This window comes from Lissotriton vulgaris, chromosome 1_1, assembly GCF_964263255.1.
Source record: "Lissotriton vulgaris chromosome 1_1, aLisVul1.2, whole genome shotgun sequence".
Classification (NCBI taxonomy): domain Eukaryota; kingdom Metazoa; phylum Chordata; class Amphibia; order Caudata; family Salamandridae; genus Lissotriton; species Lissotriton vulgaris.
This window is the reverse complement of record NC_141685.1, coordinates 1,624,281,274-1,624,302,169: the sequence shown is the minus strand read 5'-3', so window position 1 is coordinate 1,624,302,169 and position 20,896 is coordinate 1,624,281,274. Positions and strand designations below refer to the sequence as shown.

Sequence of the window (20,896 nt, the reverse complement as noted above, 5' to 3'; positions counted from 1 at the left end):
CCCATACCGTGAACAACTTCTCCAACGAGGCCCACTGCAGGGGCGGAGGGGCGTAGACACTACCAAACACTACTGGCTCAACCCCCACCATTCCTTTGATAAAGATGTAGCGACCCTGTGTGTCTGCCCACTGCTTCTCATGAACATAGGCCAACCTGCGATGCACCAAAATAGCCACCCCCCTGGATCCTCTAGAGAACCCTGCATGGAAGACTTGCTGGTACCCAAACCTCTGTAAGCTAAGCACCTTGGAACCCATCATGTGTGTTTCATGCAGCAAGAGTACATCCGCCGCCTCCCTCTTCCCCCATCGTAGAACTGCCCCCCGTTTGATCTTGTCGAGCATTCCCCTGACATTCCAGGTTATCACACATATGGACTCACTAGGGAGCTCTCTAGGAACATCAGCCATAGTCCAGTGGAACCAACCAAATGGGCCCTCTGCGCCACACCCACACGCTTAGCACCGTTATTAGAGTGTCAAAGCAGATCACGTGCAGTCCCCCCCTCCAACTCCAGTCCCCCCCCACGCCAACCCCAACTCCCCAACCTACCGCAACCAAATGCAACCCCAACACTCCCCCTTCCCCCCCCCCCCTGCGCCCCAAACCCCCCAACCCTATACCTCATAGAACTCTGAAGTACCTGTCGCGGCATAGGTGACCTCAGGCCCACAACCAAGGACCCAAGGCCAACCATACCAATGGATCCCAACACCCACAAAAACTGTGAAATCACCCCCCCCCCAGACAACTCCCCATTTAACAGGAGGTCAGTGGCCCCTAAGAAGTAGCCTCCCGAACCCCAGTCCACCATACCATACATGTATAAGGCACTATTAGGAACTGGTAGCATAGGCAATGTCAGTACATCTGACCGGTGGGGCCCGGCCGTGCGCCCCTCGTCAGCCGAAGTCCACAGCATCCACAGACCAGAGCAGTCCTTTCCAGGTCTTCATCGGTTTGTTCCAGATTGATCAGAGTCCATAGTTCCACTATCTCATGTCTCACTGGTGGATGCAGATCTCTTCCGCGATCTGGACCTCCGGTTCCGTCCGCCTCGGCTAGGCGGGTCCCTCCGATCCTGCGATGAACTCCTCGAGCCACCCGGATCCAGGCCCGGCTGGGCATGTGGCCTGATCCTCACTGTTTCGTCAGTCCATTTAAAGACGTCTTCGGGTGTGTCGAAGAAATGTGTCTGTGACTGATAAATCACCCGCAGGCGGGCAGGATACAGTAGGGAATACTGAATCTTAAGGCCCCGCAGTTTGGCCTTAGCTGCTATGAAGGAGTGACGCTGTTGCTGTACAAGTTTGGTGTAGTCGGGAAATATCATGATCTTTTGATTCTCATATGTTATAGAGTCCCTGGTTCGTGCTTCCCGCAGAAGAGTGTCACGATCATGGTAGTTCAAAAGTCTAGCGATCACCGGCCTGGGTCGCTTGCCCTCCGGCGGCCTCTGTGTCAGAGCTCGGTGCGCCCGCTTGATTACAAAGCAATTGGAGAGAACCCCAGAGGGCAACCAGCTCTCCAACCATTGGGTCAGAAATTGTTCATGTTTCCTTTCTTGCACCTCTCCGGAAAGCCTACGAAGCGAAGGTTATTTCTGCGTGCGCGCCCTTCAGCGAGGCCTTTTTGAGAATGCTCCATCGCTGCCATTTTCTGCTTCAGAGTCTTGACGTCGTCTTCCACCACCGAAATCCTAGATTCCGTTTCTGTAATCCGTGCCACTGCATTCCGTAGGTCCTGACGTAGCAGAGTCACATCCGCACCCACAGCCCCGATCTTGTCGTCCAGCATGTCCCGGGACTGGGTGATCGCCGCCATGAGTGCCGCATTGTCCGGCCCCGCTCCAGGACCTCCACCGGAGGCCCCCGACCCTCCACTGGGCCCGGTAAATTTATCAATGGGTCCTTGTTTGGGGGGACCGCCGCCACCCCTGGTCATGGCTGCGGTCTGACCCGGGGGCTACTACGCAGCGGGTGTACGCACCAATGCAAATTCCCGGACCTCCAAGAACGTCCAGTGCAAGTCTGCCCAACGGTTCCACCACACCTAGTTGCAAACGTCTTCAACACTGCTATCGCTAGCACTGGGCTGGTTCCCAGGTCAAACTCGGAGCAGATATCACAAATCAGTAGCAGACTGGTCCCTGCACCGGCGACCTCGTGGCTCCGCCGTCCCGCGGCCCACCCGCCGCCGGCCACTCCGCCCCAGTTCGTCCGGTGCTGCGGGCACACTCCTCAGTTCCACAACTGGCAGCACCGGCCGCAGGAAAACCACCAAATGTTTGTATGCTGCCTCAGGGCCGCGCCAGGCACAGGCACAGTTCACGCCATTCCACTCGGTTACCCACCTGTCCTCCTCACCAAGAAATGTAGGTTCATCATGCACAATCCTTCAGGTAGGGCCACTTCTCCGGATCTCAGCCTCCCAATGCCCACTGTTGGACCGCAGTCGTCAGAGTCCGGCACCAGCCCGGCGTCGCCAAACTCGAGGCCCCTGCTGCTCGGCAACGATGTAGGCCGCTGCTCTCCCCAGGGGGGGTCTCCGTGCTCCACTCGCCTCCCCTGTAGTCGGTGCTGCAGCCCGGGGTTCACCCGGCGCTCCGCTGGTCTCAGGAGACTACAGGCCCCGGGGAAGCCGCGGCACGGCCGACCCGCACAAAAGGTCCCTCTGGTCAGCAGCGCCAAAATCGAGGCCCCGGCTTCACCGTCCTCCACTAGGCCGCTGGACGCCACCGGCAATTCCGCCGCACCACACAGCCCAGGGGCGCGGCCGCCCGCACCGGAAGGCTCTCGGCACTGTCGAACACACTCGCCACCCAGTTGGTCAGCAGTATGGGTCCTGGGGCCAGGATAAATAAACGGATTTCGATCGGGCCGGCGGGAGCTCTAGGAAGCTGCGACCGCCATCATCGCCCGCTAAGCCACACCCCCTCCTTGAGCTTAATATTTAGTAGTAGGCCCCCCTCGACATAAACACATCTATGTTCATCAATATTTTCTGTTTATGCTTTTGGTCATCGGTAGCATCAGATCATTTTGTCCACTTTCAATCAATACCATCAAAATGTTATTAAGAGACCAATGCCTAACTTGTGTAACATAAGTGCCAGCACCCATGATATTTCTCGGGAGGATACTGCGGCATGCAATATCCATATGCTCTGCCTTCCAGCTGCATGAAACCAAAAAAAAAGCACGCTAAAACCAGCGCTGCCAAATTCCGGAATTGAGCTACTTCCAGACCATTACACTCCTACAGATGTTACAATTTTGACTGTGCCAGGTTGCTCAAAGCTATAAGAATGCCTCAGGCACCCTTGTATTATTATTTTTAATTTTATATTCTATTGTAAAACACTCTGCTCAGGCCCTCCTTTAAAAATAGACTGACATCCCTAATATCTCCTAAATGTGTACACTGTTAATACATAGGTGTTGGTGCCAAGCATCGGCAACCACTGGCACACATTCAGCACTGTTAGCGACTAGCTCTGACAAGTCTTTTATGATTCCTATCTGCACATCATCATTGTCACGCCGTGCTATGGCTACTAATGTATTCTGGTGTCTCTTTGGGTTCCTGGTTTTCATTAAAATCGTTCCAGTTTGTATTTGATGGTTTCCCACTCTTTCATTTTGGTTCTCTATTTGCAATCACCCTTCTTCACTGCTGATCCTGAAATCTGCCTTAGTTCCTTCACTGCAGCGATAACTATTCATTCATTTATTCATTCATTGAAACGTCCAACGATTGTACTTGGTTTAGTGTGGCTGATTTCATTACGAGACCGGAGGCTACCATTATGCATAACTTCTTTTATTGCCACACCTGCAACACCTTTAAAGACTTCACAATACACCAAAACACTAGAACTGGAACACACATGTCTATAAATATTCCTTCCACCAAACAGTCTTCCTCTTTTAAATGCTGCTCCTGTTCAGACTAGTCATACATTTTAAAATTTATGTGAGAGTGTTTTGAAAAGAGTGTAGAGTTCATTTGAATGAGTTGTCGTGTGGAGCTGGCTTCTAATGTTTGGAAGCATGCTCAAGTTTGAGTGTTGTAAGGAGTTCTTAGATGTAAGATTAAAAAAAAAGAAAAGGAAGTTAATTGTAATTTAAATGTGAGGCATGTAATTTTATTTAAACGGAAGCGAGAAGAGAGATTTATCGTTGTATTCTAACCCTATACTGGGAAATGAGCCAGTAAACATGGGCATTTTAAAAAATGCGGTAACGTTTAATTTCCGGCTGCCCTGTGTGTGCAGTGCTCATGGATGCCGTTTTTTCAAACGCATCATGTCATAAAGCGAGAGCGTCTTGTTGCAGACGCCATGTCATGTCGTATTTCATGCACGCAATGTTTAAGGGAGAAGTTCGTAGAGCAAAAGTGTCTGTTCATCCTCGCAGTCACTCTGAGCGGTCGCGCGGGGCACATATTAACGTGGCGTAGTCTCGCTTGGGAGCAAGGCGGACCATTTTGGGTTGCGCTTAGCATTCGAGCATCATTTTGCATGTGAGGAGGCTATTAGAGGAAGAAGAAGAGATATTTAAGTAGTGAATGTAGGTTTTTTGGGGGAGAAAAGAGAAGAGTTTTAGAAGCGATTTGTTGAGAATTTAGAGGAATCAATATATTTTTGTGTTTAAAAGAAAGATGGAGAGAGATATGAATTCTGATTTAGAGATTACACGTAGTAGGGTGAATAAAGAGAAAGGAGAGACAACGGAAGATTATATTAAAAATAGAAAGAGGAAAAAAGTTGAGACAGGTGAGGCATTCTTCTCATTGTCTAAAGGAGAAGGAATGAGTACTAACGTTGGGAAAAAGCAACAAAGAAAAACAGACATATTGAGGAAGTTGATATGACACATAATTTAAGGGTTGGAGGTAAGGCAACCTTGAAGAAAGGTGTCCTTGGCTGCACAAAAAGATTAGGTGTCCTTAGTGGCACACAAGTAAGGGATGTCCTTGGCAGCACACTAGAGGATGAGGATTTTGAGAATGAAATCCACAATTCGATGTCTGGAAAAAATATTGGAAGTATAGATGAGTATAATTTAGAATTACAGGAGGATGACGGATATGAGGAGTTTGAGGATTTTGGAAGTAGATGAGTCGAATGAGAGCATTGAGGATCGTTTTGGGAGATATGTTTAGTCCAATGAATATTAAGCATCCTAGGAACAGAGAATGGTGGCCTATGGATCATGTGGCAAAGTTTATAAAGACATGGATTAATAAGCCATTAGACAGAGAAATGTGTAGACTGATGAGGGCAGAGTGCTCAAGACCTAGGATTGTGGAGAAGGTGTGTGCAACACCTAATTTGGACGTGGATCTGATAAGTTATTTTGTTTAGATTGGGGAGAGATCAGAGGAATGGTCTAGAAAGATCCTTAAAAATATGCAAGGATAAACGTCTGGATGTAATGGGGCCACTGGGGCCACTATGAAGTATTATAGACATGGCAGTTGATGCTTATGCAAATGAGGAGAGTGTAGGTTTTGAATTGTTAAGAGGATGGAGTCAAAGGACTTTAGTCCTCTTAGGTAATGCAAATGCAGGGTTGTTGCAGGAGAGGAGGAAGGGTATTTTATTGAAAATAAATCCAAAGTTCCGGGATATGGCACAGAAGGAAGCAAGTGATGATACAAAAGGTTTGCTGTTTGGAGAAGGTTTTGTGAAAGGGATAGGAAAATATGTCAGTACTTTTACAGCTTTAGATAAGGCTTAGGGAAACATGAGGAAAGTGTTTGAAGTTTTTGGAAGGGCCTGTAGGATTGTACCTTTACTGACCGTAGAAGGCAGAGGTCCCATTATGGAACACAATATAACTCACAGTATGGGTGGCATACAGAGGCAGAGGATATCAGCAAGGTACAGAATTTGATCCCAGTAGAGGAAGGGCAGGAAGACAAAGTAGGAGATATTCGAGAGGACAGGAGTACTCAATAATGGAGGACAAGTGAGTATGGGGATTATTTTTGGTTGTTCCAGAAAGGAGTAGGAGGACAATTGAGATTTGTCTAGAAGGAATGGAAGAAAATTACAGGGGACCCTTGGGTCTTGGATACGGTTCAGGATTATGTAATATAGTTTGTGAGTTGTCCATTTCAGGAAAGGAAACAAAGAGAGATAAAGATGTCTTTATGACAAGAGGCTATAGTAGACAAAGACATTGTTTCTCTAATTGGAAAAAATGCAATTGTAGAAGTGGAGGAATCAGAAAGGTTTTTTGTAAACAATTTGTTTTTTGGTGGAAAACAGGTACAAAAGGTAGCTACCTGTCATGAATCTCAGAGAGCTAAACAAATTCTTAGTGTTTTGTCACTTCAAAATGGAGGGAATCCATGGTCTAATGGATTTGTTGATAGAGAAATATTGGATTGTAAAATTGGATCTCAAGGATACATACTTTACAATTACCAAGGCAAGAGAGAGTTAAAGATATTTGCAGTATGCAGGAAGTAGTGCAGAAGCTGGAGAAATTGGGTTTCTTTTTGAACAGTGAGAAATCTTGTATGGAGCCTACTCAGTTTGGAGTTCTTAGGATTTCAAGTGGATACAATGGATTGCCACTTAAGTCTGCCTGGAAGGAAGATGATGATGATAAAAGGGGAAATTCAGCATATTTTGAAAAAAGACTTGGTTACATTAAGGGAGTTGGCAAGGATTATAGATCTGTTGTCATCTTCAGTCCAAGCAATTATTTCAGGACTGCTCTATTATCATGCATTACACAGATTGAAAGGAAAAGAATTAAGAAGGGGAATATGATATGGAGACAGAGTAGCTTGGGATACTGAGGCAAGGAAGGACCGTTGTTGGTGATTAGACAACATGGAGGTATGGAATGGCAGAGCTTTATTTGGTGCAACACCTGATTTCGTGATGGAGTCAGGTAAAAGTTGCCTGGCTGGGCTGCATGTTTGGGAAGTTTGGAAACAGGTGGTGCTTGAACAAGAGAAGAGAAGCTAGATCGTATATATTGCCTGGAATTGACTGCAGGTTTATATGCTTTGCAAAGTTTTATGGAGAGAATAAAGGGACATACAGTTTTGATGCTGATGAACAATGTGTCTGCAGTGACATATAAACAAGTTGGGGGGGACAGATTCCCGTAATTTAGCAGAACTAGCGAAGGATTTTTGTAATTTTTGCCTAGAGCACAAGGTAGGGGTGAATGCGGAATATTTACCAGAAGATTTGAATGTGAATGCAGATTGAAGTTCAAGGAATTAGAAGGACCTCAGTGACTGGAAGTTGGACAGGAAATGTTTTGGCAAGATGAATGGTGTTTGGGGTCGCTTAGAGGTGGCCCTCTTTGCAAGTCGTCTAACGTTTCAATTGGAAGAGTACTTCAGTTGGAGAGTGGACCTCATGGCAACAGCAGTGGATGCTTTCCAACAGGTGTGGAAAGAGAGGAAGGGCTATGCCTTTTCTCCTTCGGTGACGATTCAGAGGGAATTGTTGAAATTGAGACAGGAGAGGAGCCAGATAGTTCTGGTGACACCATTTTGGGTGTCTCAGGTTTGGTTTCCATCGGTAATGGAACTAGCATGTGCAGAGCCCTTGTTGATGCCTGCCAGAATTGGTCTCCTAAGAAATGCAGAGGAGGGAGAGCATCCTTTGGTTTCAAGCGGGGTTTTGAACCTTCTTGCTTGGAGAGTGTCAGGAGACCTTTCAGAGTCAAAGGACTTTTGGAAGGGGCTGCAGAATTACTGGAGGAGTCATGGGCTCCTAGAACCAGGAATAGATACAAAGGAATTTGGAGGATATGGTCTAGTTGGTGCATTGCAAGGAGTCTGAATCCAGTGGAGGCTCCTGTAGTGGATGTGGTTAATTTTTTCACAGAGAAATTTCATGAAGGCCCGGAATACTGTACCCTCAATTGTTATAGATCTGCGATATCAGCAGGGCATTTACAGGTAGATGGCAGGTCCGTAGGAAGGAATGTAATGGTGTATAGGGTTCTAAATAGTAGGAGGATAAGGAGACCGCCTAAGGCTCATTATAGTGTGTTATGGGATTTAAATTCTATGTTATCCCTGTTTTTGCAATGGCCAACAAATAGATAGTTGGACTTTAAAAGACTATCTGGGAAATTAGCATGTTTGTTATGTCTATTTTCATGTGAAAGGGTATCGGATGTCAAGGCGTTGGAGGTAAGTAAGAAAATAGTGGGACCAAATGGAGTATTTTTTGAGATTTTTAAAAGGACGAGGACAAAGTCCACATCTGTTTTTTATCCTTTTGTTGGCGAGTAGAAGAAGTTATGTGTAGTGAATTGTACAGGAGTTTGAGAACGGTATTGGAGAATAGGAGGGATGGAGATAGTCAGCTTCTGATTTCATATGTAAAACCCTTTTGTGCTGTAAGCACTGCTCCAATTTCTAGATGGGTCAAGAATGTGATGAGAGAGTGTGGGCTTGATGAGGAAAGGTTCAAGTCTCATTAACTGCATGGTGCAATGGTGAGTAAGATGTATTTATCAGGTGGTCGCGTAGAGGAAATATTAAAAGCGGCAGATTGGGCGAATGAAGGTTCTTTTGCGAAACATTATTTAAGACCCATGAGGCATGTTTCAAATGTTGTGTTAAGAGGCTTTGAATATTCAAAGTGGTAGCCTCCGGTCTTGTAATAAAATTGCGATTCTCCAAGCTTAGTGTAATGAGAATAAAGATTTGATTAAAGACGCGGAGGCTAACATTATCACACCTTCCACAGCCCAACTTGGGTAGGAGTGGAGAGATTAGGTTGTGGTTTAGTTACATATGATAATATTTTGTTTTAATAATGGTTGTTATTTGAATATTAAAAAAAAGAAAAAGTTTTGATGAGCATAAAGGATCCGATTGATGTTTATTGGTTTTGTTTCTCTGCAGAACGAAGGAAGGCGTTTTGTTTTGAGGATGTTTAGAAAAAGAGCATTCAAAAGAAGATCCAGTTCACCGCATTAAAAGAGGAAGAATGTTTGGTGGAAGGAATATTTATGGACTTGTGGTTTCTAGTTCTAGTGTTTTGGTGTTGTGAAGTCTTTAAAGGTGCTGCAGGAGTGACAATAAAAAATGTTATGCATAATTTTAGCCTCTGCGTCTTTAATGAAATCTTGATTCTCATTACACTAAGGTGCCCATTAGGATGTCGGGCGGATTGCCCCGCCAGGCTGGCGGTAGCCACCGCCAGCCTGGCGGGGCAATCCGCCCGACATCCTTCCCTGACTTCCCCCCGCCATATTACAATGGCGGGGGGACCGCAGCGGAGTAAAACACTGCCCGCCACTTTTCCGCCCCGGTCGCCTTGTGGCCGGGGTGGAAAAGGAATAATATGGTGGCGGTGTCTATCAGACGCTGCCAGCCATATTATGATGTGCTTTAGGCAATGCCTTTCCGTGGTGGCAATGCCGCCATGGAAAGGCAGGCAGGCTTCACTCTGGGGGCCCTGTGGTCCCCCCCTGCAATTGCATAATCAAAGCGGCAGGCACCACGCGGTGCCTGCCGCTTTGATTATGCAAATGTAAAAGTGTTTTTTAAGCATTGTGGCAGGCGGTGCTGAGAGCACCACCCGCCACAATGCTTTACATGCAGGATCTGCCCGCCACTGTGGCAGGCACATACTAATACCACCCCGGGACCCCCACTCTTATGGTGGGCGGTCCCGCATACCGACAGGATGGTGGGCGGACAAAGTCCGCCCATCATCCTAATGACCCCCTAAGCTTGGAGAATCCCCATTTTCCACACATTTTCACCCTGAGCCTTTCATTCGTTACACGCCAACCCGGTACTCCCAGGTTCATATGGCATCTTACTTCACACCACACCCCCAGCGCCACAAATGTAGGTGCTACATGCAGCCCTTCACTTCACAAAGTCAGCTTTGCACATAATGAACACTTTTATACTGGAAACAGCATTTACAACGCTGTTGTTACCCCACAGGTAGGTAATAACGCTGTCGTTACAACGACCACGTTGTTACCACGCGTGGCATTACAACGCAAGTCATTTCTACGACTTGTGCTAGGTGGCGTGCAGCACCAGGGAATGTGTTGGATTATAAATTCAACACATTCCCTGCTGTTGCGTTAACTGCAGTTGGAATAGTAATTTATACTATTCCTAAATCCAGCGCTCCATCTAGCGCAAGTCGTAGAAACGACTTGCATTGTAAAGCCATGCGTGGTAACAACACGGTCGTTGTAACAACCGCGTTGTTACCTACTGCGTGGTAATATGTGGCGTTGTAACATCACATATTCCTTTTATTCGCTTCATGATTAAACGAGGATGCCGATTATGCAGTGATAATGACAGATTATAATGTTACATTAATGCAGCACAAATTGTAATTGCTACATAAGTAATGATTGGATCACCCTTTGCCCAGATCAATCAAACAGCTGAAATCCCTTTCGATATGATCTGATGGCACCCTGCCCAGGCCAAGCCCAGAGGACGTGGTTACCTGCAATACTTATTAGCTGCCTTGCATGGTGACAATTAGTTTACAGCCCGTCCTACTTGGGAAGTGATTTCCAGTTTGGGTTCCTTAATGTTTGGACATTAATCTTTCTTCTATGTTGATCCTTATTTCAGTGCACAATAAACCTGACGCTTTGGAGGAAGCGCTCGTAGACCTCATCCCATATGATACCTGCAACAGTGCCACCTGGTACAATGGCCGCCTCGGGAGACATCAGATGTGCGCTGGCAATGAAAAAGGTCACATTCCTATCTGCCAAGTAAGGTGTCTTCACTAACCTGATTAATTCATTATTTTAAAGCTACGGGGTCCTTTGTTAAAATGAGGCGGGTGTCATTGTAAGCCCTACAGGAATGAGCATAGCCAGCCATTGAATTAAACGAGGACTGCTGACAGCAGAGGGTATATAGGAGAGTAAAGGAATTTTGGCTTGGCTCACAGGGGTATATTTTGCTTGCATGCCTTGCTTGCCGGTGATGCTAGTTTTAATGTGTTTTTTTTACTTATTGGAGGTCTACTCAGAGATCGAAATGTTTCATGCATCCAGTATTTGCAAGGCAAACACTGATGTGAAGGTTCCTGGAAAAAGAATCTGTACATAATAATTCTTATTTTTCTTTTTCTGATATTGTATGTGTGCGCTGCTGCTCACTTGAATCAGGTCAATAAACACAGTAAATTGATATCTCCAAAATAATTGGTTGCATGTTAAACTATCAATAATAATACGATTTATTTTTCTTTATTCAGTTAAATAAATTACTGATTGATTGATTGAAGGCTTTATTCGATAAAAACATATCTTATAACAATTTACAACACAATTAAAAATACGTTTTTTACAATACCCTATTAAAACATTAATGCTCAGTAAAAACAGACATTAAAAATCGATTTAAAAACAGCCATTTAAATAGATAACAAAAGCCTTTTAGTTCGGACGGACCATTCCCGTCCTAAAAATTTAGATACACCACATAAAAACAGTCCGGGTATCCGACTTCAGAATACGTAGGGCCACAATATGGTGTTGAGTGCCTAATTCACAGTAGATTGGTTTCAACCAACAATGTCTTGGCACTTCATATGCCGGGCATTCGAACATCAGGTGGGCAACAGACTCAACTCGTGTTGTGCAAACTGGACAGTAAGGTGAGGTCTGAAGCGAAGCCTTCCAACGCGCAGTCAATTCACTTACTGGAAGGGTTCCAACTCTAAATTTAAAGTACAGCGCCCGGTCAGTTGGATTGGCAATGATGTCAAGGTATGGTTCATAGACGGCCATGTCCTTAATCCTCAGGAACTCAGTAGTGGTTCTACCTTGCATCGAATTAGAGTTATTACTACTAGTTATCCAATTCCAATACAATTTCTTAAGAGTGGCCTTCGGGGGAGCAGTTCTAGATTCCCAAGCGTCTCCGAGGCCCAACTCACATAGTAAAAATGTAACATCTTTTAACCACTTAATTTGTGGCCAACCATGCATTGACATTACCTCCAAAAGACCTTCTTTGTAAGAGGCCAATTCAGGGACTCGCCACAGCTGTGCCCAAAGGAGCAATGGGCGAATTTGGGCCTGATCTTTAATCGAGCGACACCCTATATCTAAAAGCAACGGTAAGGAAGGAGTACTCATTGGGAGAGCCATAACATCCTTCGGAAATGTATTCTCGGATCTGGCTAACAGCACCGTATTGCATGTGCCCCAGAGTTCCGCCCTCGTACAGAGCCGCACTCACCCCTCTAGCTTTATAGATTTCAACAAACGGGGCGATTGGTTTGGTTGTAGAAGAGCGCTGCTCTTTAAGGAGAGTCCCTACTATTCTCTTGTGGCTGATAAGCATTTTTTGAATGTGCGCGTTCCACTGCATGGAATCAGTGAGGCGAATGCCTAAATAGTCAAATTCCGAAACCCTCTCTAGAGGGACAGAGTTTAATGACAGAGGGCGACCTAATCGTTTGGATGGGTTCAACACCAAAAACTTAGTTTTGTCTGTATTAATTATTAGACCCCTTTGAGTACAAAAGGCCTGAAAACTATCCAGGAGACTCTGCAAGCCCACAGGGGATTTGGAAATGAGGAGGGTGTCATCAGCGAATAGGAGAGTTGGTATACGCTTGCCCGCCAGGGAAGGTGCATCAGATGGAATTTTTAGGAGGTGGTCAACCACCCCATTCACATAGAGAGAGAATAGAGTGGGAGCAAGCACACATCCCTGGCGGACACCCCTATTCACTGGAATCCTGTCGGTTTTTTGCCCCTGCGTGCACCACCGCACCTGGGTGTAATTGTCAGAATGTAACCTCACCAACAGGGACAGAATATACAGGGACAACCCCATTTCAGTCAGTACCCCCCACAACCCCTCCCGGGGTACTAGGTCAAAGGCCGTCTTTAAGTCTATGAATGCTAAATAAAGACTGCCTTTGCCCAGCACCACCACCTTCCAATAAAGGAGCATCAATCTAAAGGCCTGCTCAATGGTCCCTGTACCTGATCTAAATCCGGCTTGGTAGTCGGATAAGATGTTGTTTTCATCCACCCACTGAAGCACCCTCCCCAAAACCACTTCCCCTGCGACCTTCTGTGAGCAGTCAATAAGACTTATCGGGCGATAGTTGGCGGGGTCGTTCCAACACCCCTTCTTAAAGATAGGGACGACCTCCGCCCCTTTACATGAATCTGGGACTGGCGCATCATTGTTTTTTAAAATTTTTGGAAAGCCTTTATTAGTAATTAAATCAGTTACAGTCAAAACAATGCAGAACATCATAATCAGCCATCGGAACGGGTTCAAACAAGACAAAGCAATTAGTCCATGGCAGTGCGAGGCTCCGCTCCGCAAATGCTCGGTTGTAACCCAGGAGAGCAATCTTACCAGAAAGTAACAGGATTAAAGAAGGTTTCGTTTTAAAAATAAAGAAAAAGGGCAGGATCTGTGGCATTACACTTAAGACAAAACAAGTCAAGGGAAATTCGAGAGGCAGGATGATCATAGTCCAGGATTACTGTTGGTGGGACGTAAATGTTCCAACTCAATACCAGGATACTCAAAATGCAAGCAGTTCGCCCACCAACCAGTTCCCGACCGCGGTGGCAAGGCAATCAAAATCCCCCTTATTGGTCGAAATAAGACGAGCGTGCGGAGGACTATCTCCACAGAGATCCCAAATAAGAGGAAGAAAGGGGAGAAAGTAAAGTCAGCCAGAAGCAACAAAAATAAGGAAGCCATAGAGACAAAGAAGAAAAAGGAAAACAACAACACCCCTCCCCCATCCCCCCACCCTGCACCCCTGCATGTGGCTACGGCCTACCCCCCTAGCAGCGTGCCTGTCGCCCAGTATGAACCCGAAATATAGACAAGAGAATAAGAGAAATAAGGAGAAAGGGAATAACACACCAAAGATAAGAAGGAAGAGGAAAAGAAAAATAACCAAGAGCCCACGATAGGGAAGGAAATATGAGGGAGACTCCCGGTACGGGAACCCCGACCTCCCCCCCACCTTCACACAACGTTTCAATTGATCAGAGAGTAAAGACGTAACATTGGGAGCACCCACTTAAACAGGATATTATCGATCGCTACGCATTTCAAGTCCCACAGGAGGGTATAGTTCACCCCCAGTAGCAACAATGGCGCCCTGAGCGCACTCGACTCCCACGGGCCACCAGGATCAATGGTACAGATCACACCCGTCCCAGGATGCCGGGCCGGGTCAGAAAGCACAAACTGGAGCACCCAAGTCAGTCCAGGAGAAACCAAAACCTCTTCAAAGTCACACAAAGCGGTCCGCCAGCCACCACCAACCGTCATCCATGGGGTCTATTATCCTGTAGTCGATCAGCTGCGAGCCACCAAGGAGTCTCCCAAGGGAGCAAGTCCGCAATGCCGCCACCATTAAGCCACATCCATATCCGGCCGCAGCCCCTCCGCAGAGAGCAGTAACATTTATCTCACAGAAAGTGACGGGCAAAGCTGGTGGCGGCTTACAATTAAGCGTTGGTTCAAAGGTAGTCAGAACATCCTCCCGCCATTACCAGAACGTAGTTCTTCGGCCCCTTGGGGATATACAGTCGCCATCCCTCAGCATCCAATACACCCGGCCGCCGCCACAAGCTATAATCCATCAAGTCGCCACTGTCCCAGGAAGCATCACCACGGCGCGGTACAGGTAGGCTTAAGAGTCTCCGGCCCCCGCCAGATTGAGGATTGCGAATCGCCGGTGCCCCAGCAATGAAGTAGCACAGGATGCCATTCTCCCCCACCACTGGGTATTGCTTACGGGCCCCCCCAGCCCGAAAAAGGACACATTAACATCGTGCCCCCGCTGGCACCAGTGAGCTGGAGCTTAAATAGCAGTTCAATATGCAGGCATGCGATGTACCTCCAGGTAAACAGGGAGCAGTTCCCAAAGTCCGGCTGCCGACAAGATGCGCTGGGGTGGGGGTGAGGGGGGGGAGAAGCAATCCGCACAGAGGGACTGTGCATCGCACCTGTAGAGGGCTCCGGCGGTGTCGAGGGGTATTTTGGGCTCCATGACGGGAGACCGGCGTCTCACAGGTCCGTGTGGCCGCTGTTATTGAACTGGCGGCTGGGTGCAGTGCAACGCGAGGTCCCGGTCGCCGGCATCGGGCGGGCCGCCCTGAGCAGAGGAGCACATCTTCGTCCCCGGAGCGCAGAATTTCACCGGAGTCGGACGCCTCACCTCGGCGTCCCCTCCGACGCGCGGAAGCTCCGTTCTCGCACGGGACAGGCAAGTAGATCAGGCAGTGAGGGGAGAAGATCGGCGGAGCCGGGACCCCGTGCGGCCATCTTGGTCGCCGGCCCGGCTCCGCCCCCCTGGCGCATCATGGTAACAGCATTAAGTAATGATGCAATTATTCGCCCCCACTCAATCGGGTTTGCGCATAGCAAGTCACCCGGGATCCCATCCGGCCCAGCTGCTTTAAGAGGCACCAAGGATCTTATAACGTTCTCAACTTCCTTTAGCGTAAAAGGGTGCCCTGGTAATTCCCCTGGTCGGTCGATTGAGGTAGAATGTGACAAGGGCTGCACCTGGCTATCTTCCATGGTTATAGTGTATAGGGAAGAAAAGTGGTTAAACCAGCGTTGACCCGGGATGTTACACGTAATGAGGGTGTTATCTGGCCTATCCCTGGTCCTCACTAAATTCCAGAACCCTCTGGAATCTCTCCCAGCACTAGCTACCTTTAGGTCAGACCAAAACCGGTCTTCCCATTCTTTCTTTGCCTCATTGATAGTCTGTTTATAATCTTTCCTTGCTACCCTAGTCTTGACCGGGGATTTGCTTTTAACAGCAGCTATTAGCGCAGATTTCTTCCCCCTGCCTTTTTTGGTAAACCAGCCCGGAGGATTCTTACTTCTTTTGCTCTCCGCCACAGTAGGATCCCTAGTTGGGACTACAAATAGATTTCCCAATTTTATGACAGTCTCACAAAAAAGAGCTGTCACGTCGTTTTTTGTCAAGGAGGGAGATTGCAATCTAGCCTGTGCCGTCCCCAGGAGTGGCCCTATGGCTTGGAGTTTCCCCTTGTCTAATGCAACCCTACACCATTTTGGCCGTCTCCCACAATTTGAGGGACGAACTTCCCTAATGGTTACTGTTTTAGTGGGCAAGGTCAAGCCGGACACCCCTGGCCACAGATGGTATAAGGCCAGGGATAACGGGTTATGGTCACTGTCTATTGAGGGCAAGACTTCCATGTCATGCATGAATCTCCATAGCTTAAGATCGAGTAGGATGTAATCTATCCTAGAGGTACGATTCACCCTGTTAAAAGTGTAGGTCCCCTTTGTGTCCGAAGTAGTTCTACCATTTGCCGCCCTCAGCCCGAATTCAAGGGACAGAGAATTCAACTGCATAGCCTGTTGGGACCACCTCCTTATCGGATCGATTGCTAAGGGGGTAATTCCTCTTCTAGAGTCCTCATTGGCAATGTTCAGAATGTCGTCCAAGGCAAAGGGTTCATAGGTGCAGTTAAAGTCCCCCGCAACAAGGACATACGAGCTAGTAGGACACTGTCTGAATAAGCCCTCAAGAATTGAAACCGTGGGGGACAAAGATCCCCCCTTAGTACCCCTGCCATAGATGTTAAAGATGTCTAAAGTTAGCCCTCTCTGTGGCCCCCTGACAGTAATTTTTAATACGTTGCACTCTGCCCAACGATATATCAACCCATATAAGAAGACCATCTGAGGGGCGACCTTTCCCAGAGGCTGAGGAAACTGCTGGTACGTAATACGTACTGTAACCAACCTTGTAACAAGGCTCCCTGCTCCAGGTCTCTTGGAAGATACAGATAGAGTAAGCCTCCACCTGGGTATTCCAGTCGGGTAAGGCCAGATTCCGGGAAATACCTGCAATGTTCCAGCTGAGAATTCTAAGAACTGGATCCGTCACAGCTGGTTCCACAACGAGCTTGTCCATCAAGGTACCAGCTCGCTGTGGAGACACTTCCAGGATTCCCTCACCTGTAACCATCCCTTTGCCAGTTTGCATGGAGCAAATGGCATGAGGTATCTTCAGCCCAGAACTAGGGGGTGTAGGGTTAAACCCACTACAGGGGCTAGGCAAGGGGCCAGAGAGTGCACTAACCTCACCCGGCTGACTAGACTTGGGTGCGGATAATAGGCTCAAGGATATGCACATGTCGTGGTTATAGGCACCGCGTCAATAGCCACAGCCCCTCCCAAAGCTTCCAAAGCCTATGCTTAAAGGGTAATCCCGATAGGAAACCTAGCTACTGGGAAAAAAGGTATTCTGTTCTCTACCCCGGGGCTGGTAGGAGACATTCTGTTGTCCTACAAGATTGACATAGAAGTAACTTACATCAACTGTACCCATACCTGGCCGACCACCCTCAACCTGCCAGTTGCAGATAAACTGTACAACCCTGACATCTTTAAAATTCACAACAATACAGTCCCCCTGACAGTCCTTGTACCTGTTGCCCACCCACCCCATCCTTCTGACATGGAGAATCTGACCATCCAACCCACTTGGTAGCGGTCTATTCTCCCTTAGCCAGTGCACGGTTTTGTTTTTAAACTCCTGATGAGATTCCGATTGGTCTCCCTTCAGCCGCGGGACTCCAATTAGCACCACAACATAAGGCCGACAAGCTGGCGGGAGATCAATCGTTGGAAGTCTTAAGGCACCATTAGATTTTGGGAGGGTTCGATGGGAATTCACCACAGGAATGCAGTTATTACTATCCTCGGCGACTCGTTTAGGGATGTTATTCTGCCTTGGTGTCCTCTGGTGAGTGGTTTTCTTCGTTACACTATGGGAGGGGCTAGCTGGATGTTGCCCTCCCGCATTAGACAACTTGGGGATAACTGCCTGTACGCTGGTGGAGGGTCCGGCTAAAACTGCACCTGGCATCCCTGTCTTAGCTGGCAGAGTTGCATCAGGGATTACTGGCGCCCGCAACATAGCTATGTCCTGGCCCGTCTCCAGGTTTCTACTCTGCTCATGTACTGCCTGGGAACTCTTGGCGTGTAATTTAATTAGGGATTTAAGAGAAAAGAAGTTGTCCAGAGTAGCCTGCTCGAATCTATCCAGCCTCTCAGCCACAGACTTCACCCTTTCCAGCACTGGGAGAATCAGGGATTTTACCAATTTCTCAATCTGAGCTACAAGTGGGCTCGAGGGCGGAAAGCCTAAGACAGGAGTAGGCTCGAGACTACCAATCCGTTCCTGTGTTGTGCTGGTATGCTCTAATTGAGTCGGGTTCGTGGGCTGGGCACTTCCTGCAATTTGGTTTGGTGTCATTATCATTGCTTTCTTTCTCCCCTCCCTCCGGGAATTCCCTATATCCAGGGAAGCCTTAAGTTTAAACTTTTTGGCTAAATGAGTTTGCCCCCCCTTTTTTACAGCTTGTGACTCTCCTTTAACGGGAGGAAGTCTCAAGCCCACTGCTGCCGCTGTCTGCTGATTACCTGGGTGACCCTTAGGTGAGTTTAAGTTGCCTGGCTGCACAATGGTTTCAGGGGGGGCCACTGGCATTTCAGGAGGCGGGGAAAAGGCTGGTCTGGGTGGCACTAGCCCATTGAGCCTATCCAAGCTTGCTCTGATGGCACCCATGTTATTTTGGGTTTGCTTCGGCGATACCCCGTCTGCGTGCACTATCACGTTAGGTGGGGAAACTGCTAGAGCTAATGGCCCTAGGGAGGAACGCTTGTGGTTAGGAAGGCTAAGTGAAAGACGGCGTTCTGTGATAGCAATTTCCTTTTCTAGCACAGGAAATGCTCGGGTGATGAACTGATCCATCGTTCCACTAACACAGCCACCCCCCACCCTCCTGAATTTCCCTGACCTCGTTGCCATTGGCATGGGAATAAAGCTGTAGAGAATGGGCCAATGCCCCAAAAAGCAAAAGTACAATTTAGGGCGTTAATATGGTACAAATATAACCTAGGATTAATACCAAGAGGTTAGGGGGGTGGCCCTGCCTGGCCTCCTCCGGCCTATGACGGCCTTGGACGGTCCCGCCCTTGTCCCGGGCTTCTCCCGGGACGCTCCCGTGCAGCGGAATACCCGGTCCAAGATATAGAGCTCTCGGCGTCCTGTGGGCGGGGCCGGCAACAAAGATGGGACCAGGAAGTATGGGTCTAGCAGGGACTCCTGGGATAGTAAGTCCCTGCTCGCGCCTGTCACAGCCTACACAATGGTACAGAGCGCCCCACAGTCCATGGCTCCTGCACTCCTAGGTGAGGTGACGCTCCTGCTGACCCTGCTAAACGAAGCGGCACCCGCAAAGCGGGTGCTGCGAGTTGTGGGTCTGGTCCGCTGTCCGTAGTTCTCTGGCGATACTCCGCAGCCGGCAAACAACAAAGTAGTAGTGTCCCACTGAGAAGAGGGGGCAAGGTGGTTTAATCATCTTGGCGTCCTGTGGGCGGGGCTGGCAGCAAAGGCGGGACCAGGAAGTATGGGTCTAGCAGGGACTCCTGGGATAGTGAGTCCCTGCTCGCGCCTGTCACAGCCCACACGATGGTACAGAGCACCCCACAGTCCACGGCTCCTGCACTCCTAGATGAGGTGACGCTCCTGCTGACGCTGCTAAACGAAGCGGCACCCACAAAGCGGGTGCTGCGAGTTGTGGGTCTGGTGCGCTGTCCGTAGTTCTCTGGCGATACTCCGCACCCGGCAAACAACAAAGTAGTAGTGTAAATTACTATAAAATATATAAAGCATGCTAAAAACCAATAAAAACAATACAAAAATAAAAATAAGACTCATAATATAGAAGTTATAAAAAGGAAATCAAACTATCAGTAAAAATAATTTTAAAATAGAAAATGAATGAGAAATGAGGCATCCTGCCTACAGGTACCACATAATGCTTCAATTACTTACCAGTAATTGCATTGCTCTGAGTCCTCTTCCCTCACTTCTATTCATTATATACATGAGGCATTCCTGCCTCACCAGACACCCATACCACATGATTCTCTATCACCGAATAACAATCCCCCTTCCGTCCATCCACCTGTAACACCACGTAACCAGACACCACACCAATTAATGGTTGGCCTGGACTACCAGTGAGGAAGAGATGTAATGAATAGAAGCAAGGGAAGAAGACTCGGAGTAATGCAATTACCGGTAAGTAATTGAAGCATTACCTCATCGTCCCTCCTACGTTTCCCTTCATTATATACATGATATGTACAAAGCCAAACAGGACAGCAAAATTGGTAATGCACAAAAACATGTTTATTAAATAATACAGACAAAAAGTAAAGGACCGCCAGTAAGCCACAATAGCGGATAATACTTTAGACCCAAACACCTACGACTGTTCCACTTCCTGCACAATCCGGTAATGAGAGGCAAAAGTCAAAGGGGAAGCCCAGGTGACCCCCCGGCAGATCTCAGCAATGGAAACCCCCTGGACCTCTGCACAATGGGTAGCCATAGATCTTGTGGACCGACCCTGAACCCCCCAAGGGAGAAACCTGACCAGAAGCCTTGTAGGCCAGCGAAATCAGAGTCCAAACCCACCGATTAAAGGAAGAAGTGGAAGGACGCATCCCCTTATTCACTGAGTCAAAATTCACAATCAGGGAATCGAAACACCGAAGGGAAGCCTCCCTATCCAAAATAATCAGGAGAGCCCGACTGACATCCAAACATGCAGCCTTATTTCATCCTCAAAAGGAGACTCGAAAAAGGAGAGCAAAATCAACTCCTGGTCCAGATGGAATTGGGAATCAACCTTAGGATGAAAGTAAAGGGCAGGCTTCAAAATTATTCTGTCTTGAAAAACCCTACAATAAGGATGCTTAAAAGACAAAGTGCCCAGTTCACACAAACGTTGAGCGGAGGAAATAGCCAATAAAAAGAAAGTCTTAAGGGACAACAAACGCAAATC

The 20,896-nt window shown here is 47.7% G+C and overlaps 1 protein-coding gene across 1 annotated transcript in view; it reads left to right on the top strand.

The window, feature by feature from the left end:
• Positions 1 to 20,896, top strand: part of LOC147750922 (uncharacterized) — a 226,309-nt gene that overhangs the window by 167,188 nt on the left and 38,225 nt on the right. Inside the window, exon 4 of the mRNA XM_086937336.1 lies at positions 10,611 to 10,756. Within this exon, the coding sequence (XP_086793462.1) occupies positions 10,611 to 10,756 (146 nt within the window). The remainder of the gene's footprint in view (positions 1 to 10,610; positions 10,757 to 20,896) is intronic.